This window comes from Mus musculus, chromosome 3 (assembly GCF_000001635.26).
Source record: "Mus musculus strain C57BL/6J chromosome 3, GRCm38.p6 C57BL/6J".
Lineage (NCBI taxonomy): Eukaryota > Metazoa > Chordata > Mammalia > Rodentia > Muridae > Mus > Mus musculus.
In genome coordinates, this window is record NC_000069.6 from 56,033,223 (window position 1) to 56,056,225 (window position 23,003).

The 23,003-nt window shown below is 35.3% G+C and overlaps 1 protein-coding gene across 13 annotated transcripts in view; it reads right to left on the reverse strand.

Annotated features, from left to right (window-relative positions):
• Nbea (neurobeachin) overlaps positions 1-23,003 on the reverse strand; it is a 558,554-nt gene that overhangs the window by 408,028 nt on the left and 127,523 nt on the right. For 12 of the 13 annotated variants that reach the window (XR_001783693.2, XM_006501527.4, XM_017319586.2 and 9 more), the window contains exons 11-13: positions 7,632-7,740; positions 3,917-4,069; positions 2,659-2,827 (exon numbers count right to left, since the gene is read on the reverse strand). Coding sequence is in view for 12 of the 13 variants with exons in the window: in XM_006501527.4 (XP_006501590.1) it covers positions 2,659-2,827; positions 3,917-4,069; positions 7,632-7,740 (431 nt within the window). In the remaining variant the exon portion in view is untranslated. Of the gene's footprint in view, positions 1-2,658; positions 2,828-3,916; positions 4,070-7,631; positions 7,741-9,791; positions 9,867-23,003 lie in introns of those variants that run through there. The other variant, XM_011240127.3, reaches the window with a different exon arrangement.

Below are 23,003 nucleotides of genomic sequence, written 5' to 3' on the forward strand. Positions count from 1 at the left end.
CAGAATCAATGTCACTGCTCTATCCGTTTTCAAAGTGTAATTCCCTCAGGTGTCCTTCATAACATGTGATTATGTGCTCACAACCATTTCATGCAGATCGCTGCACCTGCAAGCAACCTCACTCCCAGCGCGTTCATCGATTAATAGTAACAAACCTGGTCCACAGTTTTCAGGTGTTAGCCACATTTTTGCCTACTCTTACCAATGTCAAAGTACATAACACTTCTTATCAATAACTGACTTTACTTCTTAAAAACCAATCTCATTGTGATTTATAAATCATACAGATACAGCAATGCCTCAGTTTAGCTTTTACTTCATTGTAAGGATGAAAGTGACAGTACTGATGTAAGACAGGGCATGCTAGGACAAAACATATTTGAGGCGTACGTGAAGCAGTGAGGAAGGTGCTTCAATAATGTAAATTGCAAACAGGTAGTAATTGTTAACTATAGATACATCAGTCGCACTCTGCAACGAACAGCATGCTGCACAGAAGCAAACTTATGAGCATGTCTATATGGCATGAATCCATTTTGAGTAAAAATAAAATGTAAAAGTAAAAGTAAGATTTATTGGACAAATTTAAAATTAAGAGCAAACAAATTATAATTTTACACTAGTAGTTCTCAACCTTCTTAATGAAAACCTTTAGTACAGTTTCTCATGATGTGATGACCTCCAACCATAAAATTATTTCGTTGCTACTTCCTAATTGTAATTTTGCTGTTAAAAATTATAATGTAAAAATCTGATGTGTGACCTTCAAAGGGGTCACAAACCACACGTTGAAAATCAGTTGTTTACACCATTCTTAAAACCGAGGTATTATTACAAATGTTAAAACACTGGTTTAACAAGATAAAACAAGAAAATATGTAAATATATTAACATAGCTGATGGGAGTCTGTTCCCACTATAGGGAGAAAGGCTGTAAATACCAAAAGCCTTAAAACTAGGCTGAGCGATCTGCCTTCAAATGGAAATGGAAATACAACCCTGGGCACACATGCAGTTCTATTTCCTGGACCTGTCCACTAGGAATAACAAAGATACACAAAACTAACACTCATATTTCAGTTCTTAGAAATCCATATCCATTAAGCAAGCAATGGTTCTTTAGAAAAACAGGGTCAGGACAAGAAACATATAATAAGAACCAAGAATATTTTGTGTTGTGCAATAGGGAAATACTACAAACCTATGGATTCCTGCCATAAAGGCACATTTCCTACTGGAAAAATCTAGATAAGTGAAAACATCAAAATCCATAAGGCTAGCAGCCAAGGGCTGATGTACTATACTGTCAGGTCCTTCCTCAGCATGTCTCTATGAGATACTGGCAACCACGCTCATTCCTGAACAGCATGCTCATATGTGCAATAAAATAACAGAATTCATTTGTGTGGAACAAATTTTAGGGAAAGCTAAAGAAAGAGAAAACTAAAGTTACTACAGGGCCCTTTAAGGGAAAGCTACCAGCTGATAATGCACTGAATAAAAGAGGAACTCATGAGCCCATACTGATATAAAAATCTGAAAAATAAACATATGCATAAGAAAACCGCATTCTCTCTGCTATCAGGGTGAAAGCGTTATATTGGGAAGTATCACTCTGGGCACCTGACAGAGGAAGGTACATTCTATCTAGATTCATCTGGAAATAAGCAGCTGAAGCTTTGCTGCAGAACAGGATATGGACACAGTCTGAACAAGGAGTTTAGAGCCTGTACAAGCATTCATAGTCACCAGCAGACACAGGCAGCCGAACATTGTTTATGTCCTTTACAGGACAGATTAGAGATTGCATGATTAATGTCATATTCCTGTCTAAACAAAACAAAACAAAACAAACTAACAGAAACACCCGTGTCAACCCTGAAAATAATGCATATAAATCCTCATTGAGGGGTCTCCAAAATCAGTCTGTGTTTTCCACTCTGATTTAACAGTTAACTTTTACCTTTGGGGAAATATACAGAGAAGCATTGGTAAGAAAACATGTTTTCTATACGTTATTTTCAACTGATACAAAGAATAATGTACATAACTTGAGTGTTTCACACAAAGAGACAGGGAAAAATGACAAAGTTTCTGAGTAAGCAATTCAGCCATCAGGCGATCTGCTGGTTGTCGGTGATTTTTTTAGAATTGGCAATAAAGGTTCAATTAAAAATATCTTAGGGACTGGAGAGATAGCTCATTGGTTAAGAACACTGACTGTTCTTCCAGAGGTCCTGAGTTCAATTCCCAGCAACCACATGGTGTCTCGCAACCATCTGTAAATGGATCTGATGCCTTCTTCCTGTGTGTTTAAAGGTAGCTACAGTGTACTCACATAAATAAATAAATAAATAAATAAATAAGCTTTAATATTTTTTTCCACAAATGTCCTACGAGTGTAGTTTCACCAGCAGTGTATGATGGGGATTATTTTATAATCTTCACAGTAGTATTGGCTAATATAGTTATATTTCCCCTTTTAAAAGAGATCTCATTGTCCCAAAATTAAAAAAAAAAAACATATGCAACTTGTAAAATAATATTGTACCTCACAAGAAATCAAAGAGCTAGAGGAATAACTTTGTACGCACATGTGTGCACTGCACCCCGGATCTAAACACAGGAAAATGGAAATGAGGCCGCAGAGGAGCTTACCTAGTCCTTTAGGTGCAATGCCACTGCTGTCAGCAGGGTTAATAACCCAGTAGTAATATTTTAATGTGTGCATGAGCTGCAATACTGTCCCAACTCTGCGTATGGTGGTATAGATGGTAGCAGTTCCAATGAACTCAGCAGACAAGTAAGTATATAGGGAAAGTTGAACCTAATACATAATTAAAGCAAGTTTAGAATATTTATTAAATATAAATGCCATGTTAATTCAAATACAAATCAGCAAAGGACAAACTATTATAATTTATTTCTGTGGTTTAAAATAATGTTCCATAATAAACATTTATAATTTGAAAAGTAAGAATCAAACACAAACATCCCAATAAAAATGATTTCAATAAAGATAATGCACATGACCCAATTAGGAAAAAAGGTTCTATATCTAAGGATAAAATAGCACTGTCAATTATAAATAAATCTTTCTAAGCTGATTTGGGCTAATCTTATGAGAAATACAATGATGGGCAGTGGCTGGTGTCTAGGCCCGCTCCTCTGGAAAGGATCTGGCAGCAGCCCCTAAGCACATGCTTCTCCAGAGGAAGAATATGCGCAGAGGCCATATGCACGTGCGCCCAAGTGTGGGACTCCCCATGCTTCACCTGCCGCCCCCATCCAGAGCTAACATTAGATTCTGACTATGCGGATATGACAAGGACATTGATTAGAAGAGGGGACAATCATTAGCTGTGGATTTAGTGCCATACACAGTGAGATGAGCTACAGTGAAATCGGGAACACTACTCACTCAGCTATAGAAGGAATTTAAAGCTGTAAAAGGACAACCTCAAATCAATATATCTCCATATAGATTTATAGGAATAGATCAGATAGCTGATATACTGCATTATGCAAACTTATAGAAAAATAATGTGGCGTAAATATATGCTTATTTCAAAATATTTATGTCATGATAAAACATCTAAGTTCAAACTGACAGTAACTTGACAGTCTAAATGGTCACAGTGTTCTGTTGTCTTTTCCTGGTCTTTCAATAATATACCGGATTCTTTTTGTTGACAAGGTATGAATCATACCTAGTAATATTAAAACTTAGTTCTACAGCAGGTTTAATGTTTAACTGTAGTTTTATTTATTGTATTTACATACTGCCTTATACTGACTAGAAGCAAAAAAAAATGCTGGATGTTTTCTACTGGATACATTAAATCTAATAACCACACACTGTATCATTAACTTTTATTTTAACCTAAAATTAAATGAGTGAACCTGAAATACAGACCTTTGCAGGTGTGTGTATCCAGATGGCGGGATTGAACAAAATGTGGTCACAAAGCTGCTTCAGCAATGGGGCTCCATGAGATAAGCCATCGAGGTATTTTGCAAATGATAAAAACTGCTCCAAGACAGCTCTAGTTATATGAACTCTTGATGACTAAAGACAGAAACAGAAATTCTATCTAGAAATGTCTGTGACATCAAATTACAAAATGTTTATAGGAATAATTCAAATTGTCCCTAAAAATTTAAATTAAAAGCACAAAATCATATATTGTCTGTTAGTAAAAATGTAGTTACATGAAATTTTAAGATATTCCTTTGAGAGCTAAAGGGGTTTGAAGCCCCTTAGGAGGAACATCAATATGATGAACTAACCAGTACCCCTAGAGCTCCTTGGAACTATACCACCAATCAAAGAAAACACATGGTGGAACTTGTGGCTCTATGGATGGCCTAGTCGGCCATCAATGGGAGGAGAGGCCCTAGGTCCTGTGAAGGTTCTATGCCCCAGTACAGGGGAATGGCAAGGACCAGGAATGGGAGTGGGTAGGTTGGGGAGCAGGGGCGGGGAAGGGATAGGGGATTTTCGGAGGGGAAACTAGGAAAGGGGATATTTGAAATTAAATAAAGAAAATATCTAATAAAAAAAGATATTCCTTTGAGTGAAAGCTCATTATTAAAAGCCCAGTCTATTTACAGTTAAGACACTCTTGTCAATATAAAGAAGTAAAGTAATTTATGAGTAAAAATCGCAAAAAAAAGACAAAGGATCTTACAGAACTTAGAGTTAAATAATTATGATAATTCAAAAATTAAAGATAACAAAAGTGCTTTTATTTAAAACAGTTCCAAAGCAAGCATAGCAGAAGCTACTGTTTTATTCCTTTAGGGCATTTCAAAACCGACAAATGAAATTAACTTGCCTCAGCAAAACTTTGCCTGGCCTGGCCTGGCCTGGCCTAGCCTGGCCATGGTAAAGCAAACCTGACTCTTGTGGACACAATGCTCTCATTGGCTTTCAGGATCTCAGACTACTCCAGAGAATTCTGCTCAAATATGGCTTTCTTTGCCCTCTTTTTACTACAAATAAAATATTTCCTTTGATAACACTCTGAACTTCTTTACATAACATTGTTTTGATATACCACAGTCCTATCACAAATGCTCACCTGTTATCAACAGTGCATGACTAAACACAAGAGACGTGAAACTCATGCCAATTCTTCAAGATTGTAAAGTAGACATTAGCCTATTTGTAACTGTTGAACATTTGAAATGCAGCCTGTCCAAAGTGAGATGTAAGTTATAATGCTCTAAAAAGCATTCTTTAAAAAAAAAAACTAATAAAATACTAAAATGATGTTTTGGAAATACCAGGCTAAATAAAATTTATTAATATCACTGGTAACTTTTTACTAAACATTTTAATTTGCATTTGATTCTTACATTGTATTTCATTTGGGCAATGATATTTTATAATTTATAATCTAAATTCACATGCTAAAAGCTTGCACTGTCAGCAAGCACTCCAATCATACTCATCTGATAGTAATTCAGTTTAGATATGTTTTGAAATTTCTGAGTGCCAGGAAAGGCATCCTCAAAAGCATCACGTGGGGCCTCTACATTGCTAAAGAAAGAGAGACACTTGTCTTTTTATGCTCATTTACGCCACCATCAGAGAGTAATTTTAGATCTATACTTCATCTTTAGAAACACTTTTTTCAAAACTGTGTTTCACTGTCAACATAAAGTTTTACCATGTGTACAATGAACTTTCTCTACAACAGCATAAGATAAAGATAAAGACACTAAGATAAAAAGGGAAATAGAATATTTGAAAGAAGACTTGGAAGCATTAATTTGGTTAATAAAAGTTGTACAGATCACTGGATATCCTAGTAGAACTGAAATGAAGGAGATATGAAAACAATTAGTATTTATAGGCTAATGAAAGCAACCATAATCTCATTAAATGAATTATAGGAGAAAAAAATTTCAAGACCAGCCAGTAGAAGGCAGTCTTCAGAAATATAGGAAGAAATAAAAGAAGGCAAGAATAGAAAATAAAGAAACTGACACCAAAGTGAAGAAAGACACCCCTGGAATGCAATGCTGTAGCTGGTGTCAAAGTGAAGAAAGGCTAAACAGGAAAGCAACAAGCATGGTCGGAGGAGCAAAGGCCCCGGCAGTGTGAGTGCGAGCATGAAGATTACCAGAAAGCCTCATTGGAGAAAGGCCCTATTTATGAGTAATCAGAAGTTTTATATTTGAAAATTAATGAATATGGTTCACAAAACAAGAAAAGAAAATTAGAACTCACAATCAAATAAATAAAAATGTAAAAATCAATATGATGACAAAAAATTTTTAAATGAGAAAACTTTTGAAATCTGTTTGAAAAAAATTGTTTTGAAAAATACTGTAAAATCTAATCTATTTCAATAGACTGTATTTTAGATTATAATTATTAAAAGCACTGTCATGAGATTAGTAATAAAAGGTATCCATTATACAACTTCTGGTCAACTGCACCAGTTATCTCAGATAGGGCAAAAAAAGCCACAAGAGAAACAGACGGTTATCAAAAAAGACATGTCATTAGTTTTAAATGATACTACTTCTACAAAGTTCTAAAGCAGCTACAGGCCCATAGTTAATGAAGGAGTGGAAACAGCAATACAAAAAGCTTACACTAATCATCAATAATTCTATTTCTATGTACCCAAGAAGCCAAAACTTAAAAAAACAAACAAACAAAAAAAACAAAACAAAACAAAAAAAAAGCCCAAAACTCTTAAAACATGAAATAACATGTTTGATAAAAATAAATAAATAAATCCATAAAAAAATCAGGTAAATTTTCTGTACTTAAAACAACAACAAAAAAAGACATCCTAAATAATTAAAAAGGTGAAACATGTAAATTGAAGGGCTTAATAAGAATGTCAATGTAACAAGGGCAACTTCTGTGGAAAACTGGTGAGTGAATGCAGAGGAACAAATAAAGTGAAAAGCAGCAAGGCAATCTTATATAAATGAGACAGGTGACTGTATCATCAGCTATCAAGATCTACCAAAGATCTTGCTTAGTGCCTGAAAACAGAAACAAAATCTTACTGTTGTAAGGTCCAAGTTTACCAACAAAAATGAGATTTTGGTGCAGCAGAAACTATCTTTTCAAACAAATAGATTAGCTACACACAAGGGAATGCACTCAACAATAGGGTTATATTCCAGTAAATCCACTGGAGACAAAGGTATAAGGTGAGGATGCAATGAATGTACCTAATCTACTGGAACCTTAGTGTAGTGACACGGCACATTTCCCCCTTCCCTAATAACTGTGCTCACTGCAAGTTGTAGTTCATGTCTTGTCAATGTAGCAACAGCATGGGTCATGACTTTTTAAATTGAGTTTTCTTGAGACAGAATCTTACAGTGTAGTCCAGATTACTCTTAAACTTGTACCTCTCCTGACTCACTCTCCCTAGGCCTGCAAGGGAATTTTTCTAAAATTTCTAGTTTAATTCAAATTTCTTCACACTATGCCAATACTTACATTCACAGCATAATATAAAATGTTCTTTAATTATCAAACGATATTACCACTGAACAATCATCAGTTTATCATGAACTGAAGATAACTTAAGAAAATATGATTAGTGATTTTCAACTATCCAGTGACAAAAGCCACCAATATGTGTATCACTTACCTTTTCAAGTAAGTAGCCAATGACTAAAAAGCCTTTTCCGCCCAGCATCTGTTCTTGCATGGCTACTGAACTTTTAAGTAGTTCAACCAGGAATGCCAAAAGAGTAGCACTGTGTGTAAAGTACAGATAATTCATTTTGTAGTCATAAAATATTTATTATAAACATAGTATTCCATTTCAGTAATTTGTTTGCCAAACAATAACAACAAACAAATTAATCTCTATCCTTTTTAAAAATGGTATCTGTCTTTTATTATACAAGCATGTATCTTCCCACAAGCAAGAGAAGATACAATTAGTTTTATCCTTCAAGTTAAAAAACAATAAATTAAAAAATAACTATGTATAACTCATATTTGAGTTAAGCATAAAATGCATCTATACATACACAGAAATATATTTCACTTTTTAAATCAACCTGACATAAGAAACATACCACTATTCTATAATATATACAGTATCATAATATTTAAAAACAGGCTATCAAAAGTTTTTCAATATGTACAGGACATTTTTTGTGAAGAACATAGCTGCTTTTTAGCTATTGTTCATATGGTTTATAAAAATCAACCAAAGAAATGTCACATACCACATATGTCCACACATACCCTCAGAAAAGTTCATGAGAGCAAAGTAAAGATATGACTCATGTATTATAGAAATGAGAAGTTGTTAAAATTAATTACATAATGTACACAAACACATAAAATCAGATAACAGTAGATATCAGACAAAGTTAAGCAATTGGTATGTACACTGAATGAATGAGGAAACAAAAGGAAATTGATTGCAATGAATTAGTCTTTGATAATGTTTTTCTTCACAAGTTATATATTTTCAACCAGCACAATGACACAAGAATGAAAATAATACACCCTTCATTATGAGTACTTAATGCAATTACAATAAATTACCATATACTAGACTTTATCGTGAACTGAAATAATATCTATCTGAAGTATTTTATAATATACCTTAAATCACCTATTTATACTAAACAGAACAGTAATTATTCTTGAAAGTATTTCAGAAAATTTAATGAAGAATGCTCAAAAATCATTAAAGAAACCTAGCTTACTGTAATTTTACTTACTTTAGCTCTCCTGGTTTCAAAACGAATGATAACAGACTTTTCCAATAATCTGGAAAATTTATGTGTTTATTTTTTTGTCTATTTATTTATTTATTTAAATTAAATCAAACATTTTCTCATGACAAGAACCAATAGCTAAATGATCACTAACATTATTATAAAAAATGAACAAACTACTTGATATTCTAAAAGACATACTACCCAGAAATAAGGTCCTTTATCACAGGAAGTTAAAGCTCAGTCACATTAGCTAGCCCTACATACTTAAACCACACACAGAAAAATAAAAAGTAATATTACTAATCAGAGATACTATTTTTACTTTGTCCTCAAACTTAGGTTTTTAAGAAAAACACAACTAGCAAAGAATCCCTTGAGATTCTGTAAAGAGCTATTAAGCAATCTAGCATATTTTAAATGAATTGAGTCAACCGTCAAGTCCACTTCACAAATACCTGCTCAAATCCTCTACTACATATAACACTGTGTTTAAATGTTTGAAAAGAAAGAGAGCTACTGCATAGATATTCCACAATTTCCCACCTATACGTAATTAGGGGAGTGGGTTCTCAGGCATCAGAACTGTCAAACAGGAAGAATCAAGTCTGCCTCACAACGTCTCTATGATACATTAAGAAAAAAGCAGGAAGTATTCTCTGAGAAAAATCACACATATATGCAGAACCATATGAAATTGCAAGGACTTTTATAAATCTTTTATATCACAAGACTATCCATTTGCAGTCATGTCATGTGTGAATTCAGACCTCTAAAGACAGTGGCACTCCAATGCAAAAGCAGGATACATTAGGTATAATTCCAAAATCTGAACACAAGACCATGCTGTCTGTGAAAAAGTGATTCCACTCTGGTATTACAACAGAAACTCAAGTTCATTTACTCACCAAAGTGTTTTTAATTTATACCTAAGACCAAACGCAATAATAATACCAAATCTTTTCAAAAAATCTTTAAAATAAGGTATTTTTTTGACATGGTGGACTTAATAGTAAATAGATGGCCATCTTCGAAGAGGTACAATTTCAAACATAATTTAACAAACTTACCAGTAACTAAAATGCATCGGATTGCTGCAGGGCTCACAATTAACTTGCAAAATTCTTTGTACTGCCATACAAAATTTCTCTCCATTCTTGCCTATTTCCAACTCCCCTAGATACAAAGGCAAATATAAAGGATACTTCAGCCCATTCCTATATCTCCTGCATTCCACTTCCTGTCTAGAACACATCAGTTCATGTGCAGAAGGTCTAAACATATAGGCTAAGCCAAAAGGCAAGCAGTTCTATCAGCCAAAACTAACACAACATAGAACATGCCTGTGCAAAGTATAGCCTCAGCCAGCGACAGAATGTCACAGGGTTCCTTGGCAGATGAGACAGGATTAATTATTATGCAGTGATATAAAATTGTTAACCCTTCTGATTAAAAGTATTATAATTTTTTTTGTAAGTAAAAATTCTACTTTAGGAAGGATTGAGGATTTTAAATCCTGTATCCTTGAAAAAAAATGACATTGATAAAACTATTTTGAGAAATTTTCCCTTAATTATCATCTTCCAATTTTAATTAGCTTCTTGAATAAGTTAGCAAGCAATATTCACTTATAATTATTTATGAGGGCTAAAGTCCAGGGGTAGAAGAGGTGGAATAACAACAACGATATTGTTTTGCCTGGGCCTGCTCATCATCTTAGTAGAGAACAATCAACCATCTTGATCAACACAGGAGAATATTTAGATACTATATGTAACGATAATTTCGAATGAAAATACATACACTATATTTTCATTCCACTAAGATGTATGTGAATACAGACTGACTTAGTTCCACTGTCTTTTCCAATTAATGTTATGAAATAAGTAATATGCACTATTCTTTGATAGAATTAATAAAGTTTTATTATCTTTGGGTACTTTTAGAATTCAAACACAAAAGATACTGCAAAGATCTGCCTTCTTATAATTGAAGTTAGGAGAAATGAATAATCTATGAACATTTCTAAAGCAATCTCATATAAAATAAATTATAAATATTTAATTTTATATGAAAACAAAAAAGATATCATACCTTAGTTGGATTTCAAAATAAACATCTTTTTATTAAGAAGAATGTAACTAGCCTATACAAAACTTAAAGATTTTTGCTGAGACCCAACACCTCTTCTTCCCCTTTAAGATGATATATTTAATATTTTAAAAACCTACAGGCAAAATGAGTGTCAAAATAAAGTCAGGAGTAGGTTAAGTCCAAAGTAAGATTTAAGATTTATTCTTAGTAGTAAATTCTTTTGAAATTCTCTTTTCACCTCTTATAAGCAGCCAAATATTAAAATATACTAAAATCTTTCTAAGACTATTAAAATTACATAAAATACTTACTATAACATAGATTCCAGGCTATGCCTGTCACCCTAGTATATAGAGACTCCGCTACTTGGGAGGCCAAGGCAAGAGGATCATTGAGTATGGGATATAAACAAAGTTCAATGATGTCCCAAGAAACTTTGTGAGACACCGTCACAAATGTAAAAGAAGGTTGTGTTCCAGGGACATAAGTAAACAGAGAAATGCTGCCTAGCATAGGTGAGGCCATGGTTCTAATTCCCGGCACCTAAGAAATGGATTTTAATAACAGAAACAATATACTAGAAGAGTTAAACCCCTTACACAGCTCAAACGAAAAAGGTCTACACCAAACGTTTTGAAGTACAAGTACAGTTAGCAGTTTTTGAACATGGTGCTCTTAAAGACATCACTTCAAAGGCCACTGATGATAGGCTAGGAAACACTGACAACTTCCTTAGTGCACACAATGCCACCTAACTCAGTGTGCACAGCAGCTTCACACCAAAGGAATCTACTTAAAGGAAAGAGCAAATGCAACACTAGTAAAAGGGAATACAGACAGAAGGTATGGGTGATACCACAAGGTATTCTTTGCTATCAAGTCTCTGTCTCACGTGATTTAAACATGCAAGTGCTACCAATGTTGCACACATTTAAGAGATTCAGGAGAGGCTTTCTAACACTCAAATCACTGGCCATTTATATCTTCCTTGGTTATAGATGGTGGCTTTATATTTCAACATCCTACATTTGAATTTCAAAAAAACTTCGAAGACTACAATTTTACTACTTAGATGTACCAATGAAATAAACAAAAATGTTAAATGTATACATTGCCTGGAGAGATGGCTCATCAGTGAAGAGCACTGGCTGCTCCGGCAGACCAGGGTTTGGTTCCCAGCACCAATATGGTGGCTTATTTGTGTCTCCAGGGGATCTGGTACTTTCTTCTGGCCTCCATGGGCATGCACAAATTAAAATGTCCTTGTGCTCACCCTTCCGCTTTGGACTCACAGCACCTCAACATCTGTAATGTAGCAAGAATGCTTCTGTGTCACTACAGCTCTGACTTTTTAAGAAAGTCATGTAAGTGAAGAGTGTCTGTGATCTTCCAAGGTTCTTTTCCAGACTTCCATATATTACCCAAATTTGAGATTCATTGCTGTAAATACATATATTCTGATTATTTTTAATTGATAAATGTTTCATGGTAGAAACTGAAGAGTCACTTTGGACATCCATTCATCTCATGAAGTTTCTAGTATGGCAGTGTGAATAAAACAACTATAAAGATATATATAAATGTTTGTTCGTGAACAGTTTGTACTCTCTTCTCATAAATAAAACCAAGAAATAAGAAGCTCAATTATACATGTATATGGCTGACTTTATACAGAACTTTAAAACTATATTCCAAAAGTGTTGTATTATTTGGTAATCCCACTGATACTGGGTTCCAGCTGTGTCACATCTTTACCAGCACTGGCAGCATAAGCTAAAAAAAAAAAAAAAACAACTCTAGTCATTCTACTAAGTACACAGTGCTATCAAATAATGATGGCCACTATCAGCTAGTCATGTTGAAAAACTTGAGAACTCTGACATGAATGTTACTAAACACATCTTTATTGGATTTGTTTTATATTTGAGGGTTGACAGTGCTTTGTGAACACTTGAAATAAACCCTTCTTCAAATAAGCAATTGGCTGTTATCTTTTTGCAATCTGCATCAGGCCTAAGACCTACTTAGCTCCATTTCTTGGCCCCATAAACCCTGCCAATGCGTGAGCTCAATCTTTTGGAGTAGATCCAACCAGGAAGTGGTTGGCTATTCACATCTGTGCCACTACTGAAGCAATAGCATATCTGGCCCGGTCAGGCGAGTCTGGCAAGGTGAAGGATTGGCAGCGGGGTAAAGTGACTATTACTCCCCTGCAGTAGAGTAGAGTGCACTTCAGCACCGTAAGAGAGAGCAAGTAGGGAGAAAGCTTCTGAATGAAGCCAGCTTGATTTGTCCATGTGCTATGCCCCAGAGAGTTATGGTGTCGGCAAGAGGCACTGTTCCCTAGATACATGCATTTTAGGAAGCTTTATAAAAGTAAAAGTAAAGTTTTCAAACTGGGACAGCCAGTATGTAAATAAGTGAGGAGGCTCATCAAAAACTAGTGGTGGACTCAGCACACTGTCCATCTATCCACCACTGTGGTGCTTTGTATGAGACTGGGCCCCATAGGTCAATAATTTGAATGTGTAGTCATGAGAGAGTGGTACTATTTGAAAGGATTAGGAACTGTAGCTTTGCTGGATAAAGTGTGTCACTGGGGGTAGGATTCAAATGCTAGAACCAGGCACAGTATCAGCCTCTTCTTGCTGCCTGTAGATCATGATGTAGAACTCTTAGCTACTTCTCCAACAACATATCTGCCTGTGTGCTGCCATGATCGCTGTCTAGATAATGAACCAACTTTCTGAAACTTTAAAGCAGGTTAATTAAATGCATTCTTTTATAAGAACTGTCATGGCCATAGCATCTATTTACAGCAACAGATCTCTAAGGAAGACACTATATACAACCACAGAGATACTAGTTCATCTATGTTTATTGTTGCTCAATCACAATAGCTAAGAAATGGAAATACTCGAGGCTTCTATCAACTAATGAGTGGAAAATGAAAATGCTGTGCATTTCCACTGGAATATTATCCTGCTGGTTAAGAAAAATAGTACTATGACAATTTCAGGTAAGTGGATGGATCTACAAAACATGGTTTTGAGTGAAGAAAACCAGATGCAGAAAGAAAAAATGTGTGTTCTTTCTTATATGTGGAGGCTGGCTGATTGACACCTAGAGTATTCCATCAACTAATGAATAGATAATGAAAATGTGGTTCATTACGATGATAGTTATTACTAATTCTGATGTTAACTTCCTTGACCTTATATAGGCAGGCTGCATTTCCAAATTCCATTATACTTAGTCATCAACAAAATGAGAGCAGAAGTCTATAGTGGGATACAAAGGTAAACAGTCTTTGTGTAATTCTCTAATCTCTTTCTTCTCCTAATAAAATAAATACTGGATCAAGAACTTAAACTCTAAATCCCCAAGTAAACTGTATTTTTCCATATTAACAATATATGTTTCTTGAAGAAAGCCACCAAATTTCATATGTAATTTGACACTGCATGTCCTATCCTAACAGAAGCTAAGCAAATCTAAGAAAAATCAAACACTATACTCTACTTCAAAGTTTTGTCCCACTAGTCTCTTCTTACTTATTTCTAGTTCTTCTTTATCTGGACATTATATGTTCCAGGATACTTGGCTTAGAAAACCACAACAACACCAAACTTGGCTTAGTTCTTACAACACTTTGCAGAAGTTACTCAAAATATTCGATGCCAAACACTTAAACATACACACTGATTTGTGGAGGACAGGAAAGTAGATTATTTTATTAATATGAACACTATATTAATGCTGACCCATGAGAACAATGTTCAATAATTACTATTTTCACATATAACTCCAAAACAGCCTTTTCCTTCTACAACTTCTCTCAATAGGTTCCTAAAAATTAGGAAGTGCAATTTAAGTACAAATCCTAAAACTCCTTCTATGCCCAGCCAATATGAACTGATTTTCCTCTATGGATTACATTATCCTAACTCAAGTTACTCCAGCTGTGGACACGAAAACAAAATCAAATCCAAACAAAACCAAGCCTGACCACTTGAAAACAGTAAAGGCAGAACAACCATCCCATTTTCAAAAACTTCATGCATCCTTATGTAAATAGACTAAAGTCTGTAAGAGTCACTGGACAAGTATTTCTTATATGCATCATCTGTTCTTAAATGAAACAATCAAAATTTTAATTTTGAGAAACCTGTCCAAGTCATGGAGTTAAGCCTGTGAGCACATATATATTTCTATACTTCTCATGAATATCAAGATCTTGGCTGTAACACCAATGGATGTCATGACTACTTTGGGGGCTCCAAAGTCATTCACAATTTTACAAAATTAAGATTAGCAAGAATTTGCACTTCTACTGAAATAAAAATTTCACTGCATGTTACTCTGATGGCATGTTAATCAATTTACATAACTAACAGCTTCTCCCTCCTATAATTTTTAAGGATATTTACTGTAGACTATGATACCTGAAGGCATTCACTGCAAATCACATTTTGTTCTAGGTATTAATAGCTCCTGGTTCCAAATAGTTTTCTATAAAAAGAGTAACTGCACATATTAATGTTGTGACATGTTATCTTTCTGTTGTACACACTGAGTGATGTTTAAATTAGCTTAAGCTATCTACATCTTCATGTATCACTTACACTATGGTGAGGACATCCACACCTTCTCTTAGATGGCCTATCTATAGACATAATACCATGCAATAGCACATTACAGCCTCTCACTCCCAGCCAGCTGTAACTCAGTACCTACTGATTCTGTTTTCACTGCTCTTCCTAGTTTTAAGTTCTAAACTTTACTTATGTCAAATCAGGCACCAACTTTACTAGACATATTTTAACTAATATTTATGTTTTGGATGTTCCTACAAACAAGGTTTACCTCGAGCACTCCACCAACTGCTACTAATAGTTTTTAGATCCCTTTTATTTTATACATGAGTTGGCACATAAACAATATTGGTACATTCCAGAATTTCTTTCGTATCCTTCAGGCATGTCTGTCGTTTCTGCTGTATTTTCCAGATACTCAACAGAGGCAAGCATGTGAGAAACAACCAAAATCATTCCATTCATTCTTTGGAAACTGATGAATATTCACAATTAATTTCTCTCCATGAAGAACTGCTCAAAAACACAACTTTTTAAAAGATGCTTTGAGTCTCTCCATTCAAAAAAGATGTTAATAAAAATCATCAATATTTTCCAGTTTCATGAGGTCCAATTTATCAATTCTTGATCTTAGAGCCTGAGCCATTGGAGTTCTGTTTAGGAAATTTCCCCCTGTGACAATGAGTCCAAGGCTCTTTCCCACTTTCTCTTCTATTAGATTCAGTGTATCTGGTTTTATGTTGAGGTCCTTGATCCACTTGGACTTGAACTTTGTGCAAGGTGACAAATATGGGTCTATTTTCATTCTTGTACATACAGACAGCCAGTTAGACCAGCACCATTTATTGAAGATGCTTTCTTTTTTCCACTGTATGTTTTTGGCATCTTGTCAAAGATCAAGTGACCCTAAGTGTGCGGTTTTATTTCTGGGTCTTCAATTCTATTTCACTGATCAATGTGTCTGTCTCTGTACCAGTACCATGCAGTTTTTATCACTGTTGCTCTGTAGTACAGCTTGAGGTCAGGGATGGTGATTCCCCCAGCTGTTCTTTTATTGTTAAGTATTGTTTTCAGGATTCTAGGGTTTTTGGGGTTTTTTTTTTTTTGCCTTTCCAGATGAATTTGAGAATTGCTCTTTCCATGTCTTTGAGGAATTGTGTTGGGATTTTGACGGGGATTGCATTGAATCTATGGCCATTTTTACTATGTTAATTCTGCCAATCTATGAGCATGGGAGATCTCTCTATTTTCTGAGATCTTCTTCAATTTCTTTCTTGAGAGACTTAAAATTATTGCCATACAGGTCTTTCACTTGTTTGGTTAGAGTTAACCCAAGATATTTTATATTATTTGCGGCTATTGTGAAGGGTGTCGTTTCCCTAATTTCTTTCCCAGTCTGTTTATCATTTGTATAAAGGAAGGCTACTCATTTATTTGAGTGAATAAGAATGGATACAGAAAATATGGTTCATTTACACAATGGAATACTACTCAACTATTAAGAACAAGGACATCATGAGTTTTGCAGGCAAATGGATGGAACTAAAAAATATCATCCTAAGTAAAGTAACTCAGACCCAAAAGTACATGCATGGTATGGACTCACTATAATACGTGGATATTATCCCCCTACCCCCAAAAAGTATAGAGTACCCAAGATACAGACCACAGAACTCAAAAAAGTCATCAAGCTGAAATGCCCAAGTGATGACACCTCAGTACCACTTGAGAGAGAGAAAGAAGAAAGCAATCACGAGTGGGGAAGGAGGGAGGGGCTTGGGAGGGAAAGTTGATGGGGCAGGGGGAGTGAGGGGGAGAGGAGAACCAGATCTGGTATTGGGTGAGGGAAAAGGACTGAAGCCCTGAAGGCCAGCAGAAAGAATGGAAACAGGCAACCTCGGGAAATAGGAGGTTGGGGGGACCCTCCAGAATGTATCAGAGACCTGGGAGGTGAGAGAGACTCTCAGGACTCAAAGGGAGGGACCTTAGATGAAATGTCTGACAGTAGGGAGAGGGAACTTATAGAGCCCACCTCCAGCAGGAAGACAGAGCAACAAGTAAGGGATGGGGTTGCCATCCTACAGTAAAAACTCTGACCCATAATTCTTCCTATTTGAAAGAATTACAGAGATGGAAATGGAGAGGAGCCTAAGGAAAAGAAGTCCAGCAACAGGCCGCAAGTGGAATCCAGGTCAAGGGGCAGTCCCAAGGCCTGACACTATTACTAAGGCTATGGAGAGCTCACAAAAAGGGACCTATCATGACCACACTCTGAAAGACATAAAGAGCAGCTGGAAGAATCAGATGCAGATATTTGCACCCAACCAAAGAACAGAAGTTGCTGGCCCCTGTTGTTGAATTAGGGGAGGCTGAAAGAAGCTGAGGAGAAGGGCAATCCTGTAGGAGGACCTGCAGCAGTCTCAATTAACCTGGACCCCTGAGATCTCTCAGTCACTGGTCCACCAAACAGGCAGCATACACCAGCTGATATGAGGCCCCCAACACACATACAGTAGAGGACTGCCTGCCAGGTCTGTGTCCATTCAGAGATGATGCACCTAAACCTCAAGAGACTGGAGGCCCCAGGGAGTTTAGAGGTCAGGTAGGGGGTGGGGACAATTATGTGCAGACAGGGGGTGGGGAGGAAGTATGGAATATGGAACAGTTGGAGGGCAGACAGCAGGGGGAGGGGGAGATAAGAAAATATGGAGTGTAAAAATTTAATTATTTAAAAAAAAGAAAAATATATAAGCACTATCACTGAAAAAAAAGAAACTCAGATTCACAGGACATTAATGAAGGGGAATTGCAAAGGAAATATCTAAAGTGAAACAAATGTAATATGTTTTCATCAGTCTGTATTAGATATGTCAAAAATAGAATTCAAAAAACAAAAATGTGTCTAGGATTTATACAGAAATTAAATAGACAGATATTCTAAATATTTGTGAGATAGAAAATTGCCACAAAAATAAACTTCTATTATTATCCTATGAACTATTGAGGGCTAAGCATATACTTTTTTCTGTGTTGTTGGCAGCAATTTATCTGCAAGTCTGTGGTTTTTTTTTTTCATTTGCATTAAACCATAGATTAATGGTGTCAAGACAGACCTTTTACAAGGACTCCTTTATAAATTCAGATGACCAGTGACAGGATCGACACTCTAGCAGTGGATCCTCATCAAAGTTCTACTGTGAGGGCCATATGTGCCCTATTCACAACCACACAAAAAGCCATGGTAGAATAACCAGGCAGAACCTGGAACCATGAATATCTGCACATGACCCTTGTGCAAGACATTCTTTTCTCAGGAATTTAGCAGTACAAACTTTATCCTTGGGTTCCTGATCACTAGCTAGTCCACTAGAAATCCTTGAATCCTCATTTATTTCAGCATTTCCCGCACTGCATTAACGTGGTAACTAGTAAACTTGGCTTTCTGAGTTAGAAAAGGCCTGTGTCACATCTAAACTGCTTTGAGCACACTGTAAGCTCAAAGAAGACAGATTTTCTTCCATGTTCACCTTAATTATCTTTCAATTTCAGACTGAGTTACCATATAATAGTAAGAGAACACTTAAAGGCATGCCATTTAATAGTAAGAGATGATATTTTTACTGTCTCTTCCAGCAGGTATGACCCCCATGTAAGCCCCTAAAGGATACCCCCCCAAATAATATCAAAGCAATCCTTCAAAGGCCTTCTATGCTTCTATATGTTAGGTCATCAAGGGAGCAATTCTCAATGTTGTTATCTGATATTACATGTATGATAGATGAACCACAAAGGAAAATATAACACATCTGAATTTGAAAATAACCCATCTATATTTAACCTTAGGTATCTGACCCTTGACTCTCAAAAACATTAGTTGAAATTGTCTTCTCTGGAATAGCTTGAAAATTGCACTCTGCAGAGATAAGGGAATATCAACAGATGACGAGTTTGCTTGCATATACTGAAAGACCTAAGGTACTGGCAAAGGGTATGTGCCACTCACTGATGCTCACAAACTAAGACATTCAGTTTCTCAGTCTTCCTGAAGAAAAATTGAAAAGCAACCAAGTATTAAATGAGAAATGAAAGCCAGGCGTGGTGGCGCAGGCCTTTAATCCCAGCACTAGGGAGGCAGAGGCAGGTGGATTTCTGAGTTTGAGGCCATCCTGGTCTACAAAGTGAGTTCCAGGACAGCCAGGGCTACACAGAGAAACTTTGTCTAAGAGAGAGAGAGAGAGAGAGAGAGAGAGAGAGAGAGAGAGAGAGAGAGAGAGAGAGAGAGAGAGAGGAAATAAAAGGATTTATAGGGCCCCTAAAATCTATGAAGGACTTTAGGGAACATTTTAAACATTTTAGAATGAGTTAATAATGACAGTCTAGATAAATATAACAAGAGATTGCCCACCATCTATTATTTCCATGTACTGTAAGTAGTTTCACTTCAAAGATAAGTTTTCCTCACCAATTCAGCAATTCTTTTAAATAAAGGCAAACAAGCAAATATGACTATTAGCTGCAGCAATATGTTCTTCCATAAATATATAAAAAACAAGAAAATAATATTGAATTAGTTGCTTCTGTAAATATTTAGCAAAGTATTTAAATAAAATTCAAAATAAAATTGCTAATTATATTTTGTATTTACTCCACTAGGAAAAACATCTTATATAAATACTGGTTTTACTTCTTTGGCTTAGCACACACAATCACAAGCTATGTTTTGGCTAGTTGAATTTAAAGCCCATCATACAAATCTAACAATTTATTATTGTAGTATATTTTCCTGAATTAAAAATCATAAAAAGTTATGTCACATTTAAAAATACGGTAAAATAAGATTAAGGTAGTTAGACAATGAAACATCTAAGTTTAAAGATAATTTTGATGCTTTATATATTAAGTAGCTCTCGTGTTAATTAAGACTAATTATTGCTAAGAGAACATAAAAATCAACTTAATTACAGTAATAATTTTGCTAAGTCAAGATAGAATGATTTAAAATAGAAGAGAATTATTTAACTTTACTAAACAAACTCGCACGTCCCAATTGTCACCTTGTAAGAAGCCCTTTGAAGCTTGTGATCACTGATGCAATGTTCTGTGAAATTCTCTAAGTGTGAATTTTCTGAAACAAGCTTCAGTTATAATTAAAGGTAAAAGACCACTTTATTTAGGAAAAACAGACCCACACTAACTTATAAAATATTGTGGTTTAAGGTACAGCTAAAAATGGGACTCTAGAAGCATTCATAGGTTCTGCATGCGGCTCTGAACTCATAGCACTCCAATGAGAAGGCTTGCATCCACTCACTAAGCTCGCATGGCTCTGTGAATCCTCACTTTCATCCCTTCTCATCATCAGGAGATTCTGGCTACATCACATAACACGTGTATAATACCAAAAATATTGTATTGGGCTATAGTTTACAAGGTTAGTAGATTATTTTCTTTATGTTGTACAGAAAGAATGTATTGCTGGCATATTTGGTTATTTGCCTTTGAAAAGTCTTCAGTAAACTAACAATGAAAGTGTCTTTCAGGTGGAACTTACATGACACAAGAATAAGTACTCAAAGAATATCACATATTACGTCTAGCAACTCATGACCAACACTATGATCTGCAATCAAAGAATACAGGAGAGAGTTGAAACCAAAAGAACATTTACCTTAGCAGCACATAATTTCTGATAAGAACTTTCAATGTATTTTTGCTTCATAAGAAAAAAACATCAGCTTAAAGTACTGGGCTTAAAAAATATTTACAGTAAGTCACAGTAAAGCAAGAATGTTTTAAATGTATTGCCTAACATTTTAAACAGCTCATTCTTATTTCAAAATGTCTAATTTTATCTGAACCAAGATGAGATAAAAAATACTTGTACGATTTGTTTTCCATGGGAATGAATAATTACTCAAGGTAGTTAATAATTATAAAAGATAGAAAGTTCTATCAATACAACAGTGGACCACTTTCCTTCCTGAAAACAGATTCCTGAACAATTCCCACAGCTACTGCAACAAGCTACTTGTCTCTGCTCAGAATCATTCATCTACTAATCTATTACTAACAGCTTTACACGCTCAGGAAGGTTACACCTATGTGTTTGCTTTCAAGTCAATCAAGACACGTATTCTGGAGATTAAGTAATTCAGTAAAAGGCAGGTCCAATGGCCAATTTAAGAAAATTAATCTTAAAATGTTCGGGCTTCTTTATCTAATAATTTTCATACTGCCATAATAACAGCAAAAACTCATAGCTCAAGTCCTATTTCAATACTTGAGTAATTATGTAACACATAACATCATTACTAGAAAGAAGATCACATGTAAGAACTATGAGCCTTTGGTACCTTATCTTAAAAAGAAAGATGACGTGTAGAATCACTTAGTTCATTCACCCTAACAACAAACCCAGAAGGCACAAGTGATCTACAGACATGTTTCTTGTACTTATCTTGAGTAATTCTAAATCCCTTTTACTCCATGGTTATAGTGGTACAAATTGTGGTGTGAAAACACTAATAACATACTATAAAGTGCACTAATAATCAGTATCGAGGTCAGGATTTGAATTCTAGATTGAGTTACCTGATAGTTCAGGAAGTGAGTAATGACGTAATAATACAACATTCGGGATAAAATAAAAACAGGAAATCCATCCTGCACAAGTAAGTTACACTGCTAGACATCAGAAATCAACTTTATATTCAGTGAGTAAGTTTAACTTTGCATCCACCTACATTGAACACAAACTCAGGCCACAGAACAGTAAAAATTTTATTATAAGGCACTGTTTTGTATATGGAAAATAAAACACTTCTGAATGATAGAAACCAGAGCAAAACTTTACTGCAGCTTAGCTCGATTTCTCCTAAAAGCCACTGAAAATAAAAAATTATTGTAACTTTGTCATATATTTATTAAACAAACTTTTCAAAAGTATATTGCAGTTTCATTGGAAAATTAAAATTTTTAGGATGATTCTTATTTGAAACAAGTTAATACTGGCTAAAATAAGATAATACATCCAACTTTAAGATTCCAGTCATCTCACGCAAACTTTATATGCCCCAGTACAGGGGAACACCAGGGCCAAAAAGGGGGAGTGGGTGGGTAGGGGAGTGGGGGTGGGTGGGTATGGGGGACTTTTGGTATAGCATTGGAAATGTAAATGAGCTAAATACCTAATAAAAAATTGAAAAAAAAAAAAAAGAAAAAGATTCCAGTCATCTTTATAAGCACTCATCATAAAATGGGATTCTATACACCCTCACGTAGCTAAATATCTGTATTCATCATTGAGGAAGAAATCCTGTTGCCTTTATCATCTTATGATGAATAAATGGTTCTCTTGCTGACACCCTGTATTATACCCTGGTCCCTGTGAAGAGTGAACTTTAAAAGCCTGGACAGCTTACAACAGATGTTTATAAACAGCATGCTTCAGCAATCAAGGACTTTGAAATATTTAATGAAATAATAATAGGTAGGAATCCAAGGGAGCACACAATGGAATCTCAGTGTCTTAGACACAGATATGCATTGTTATTAAAAGGACTACAATATTTTTCCTATGACATGTTTTCTATC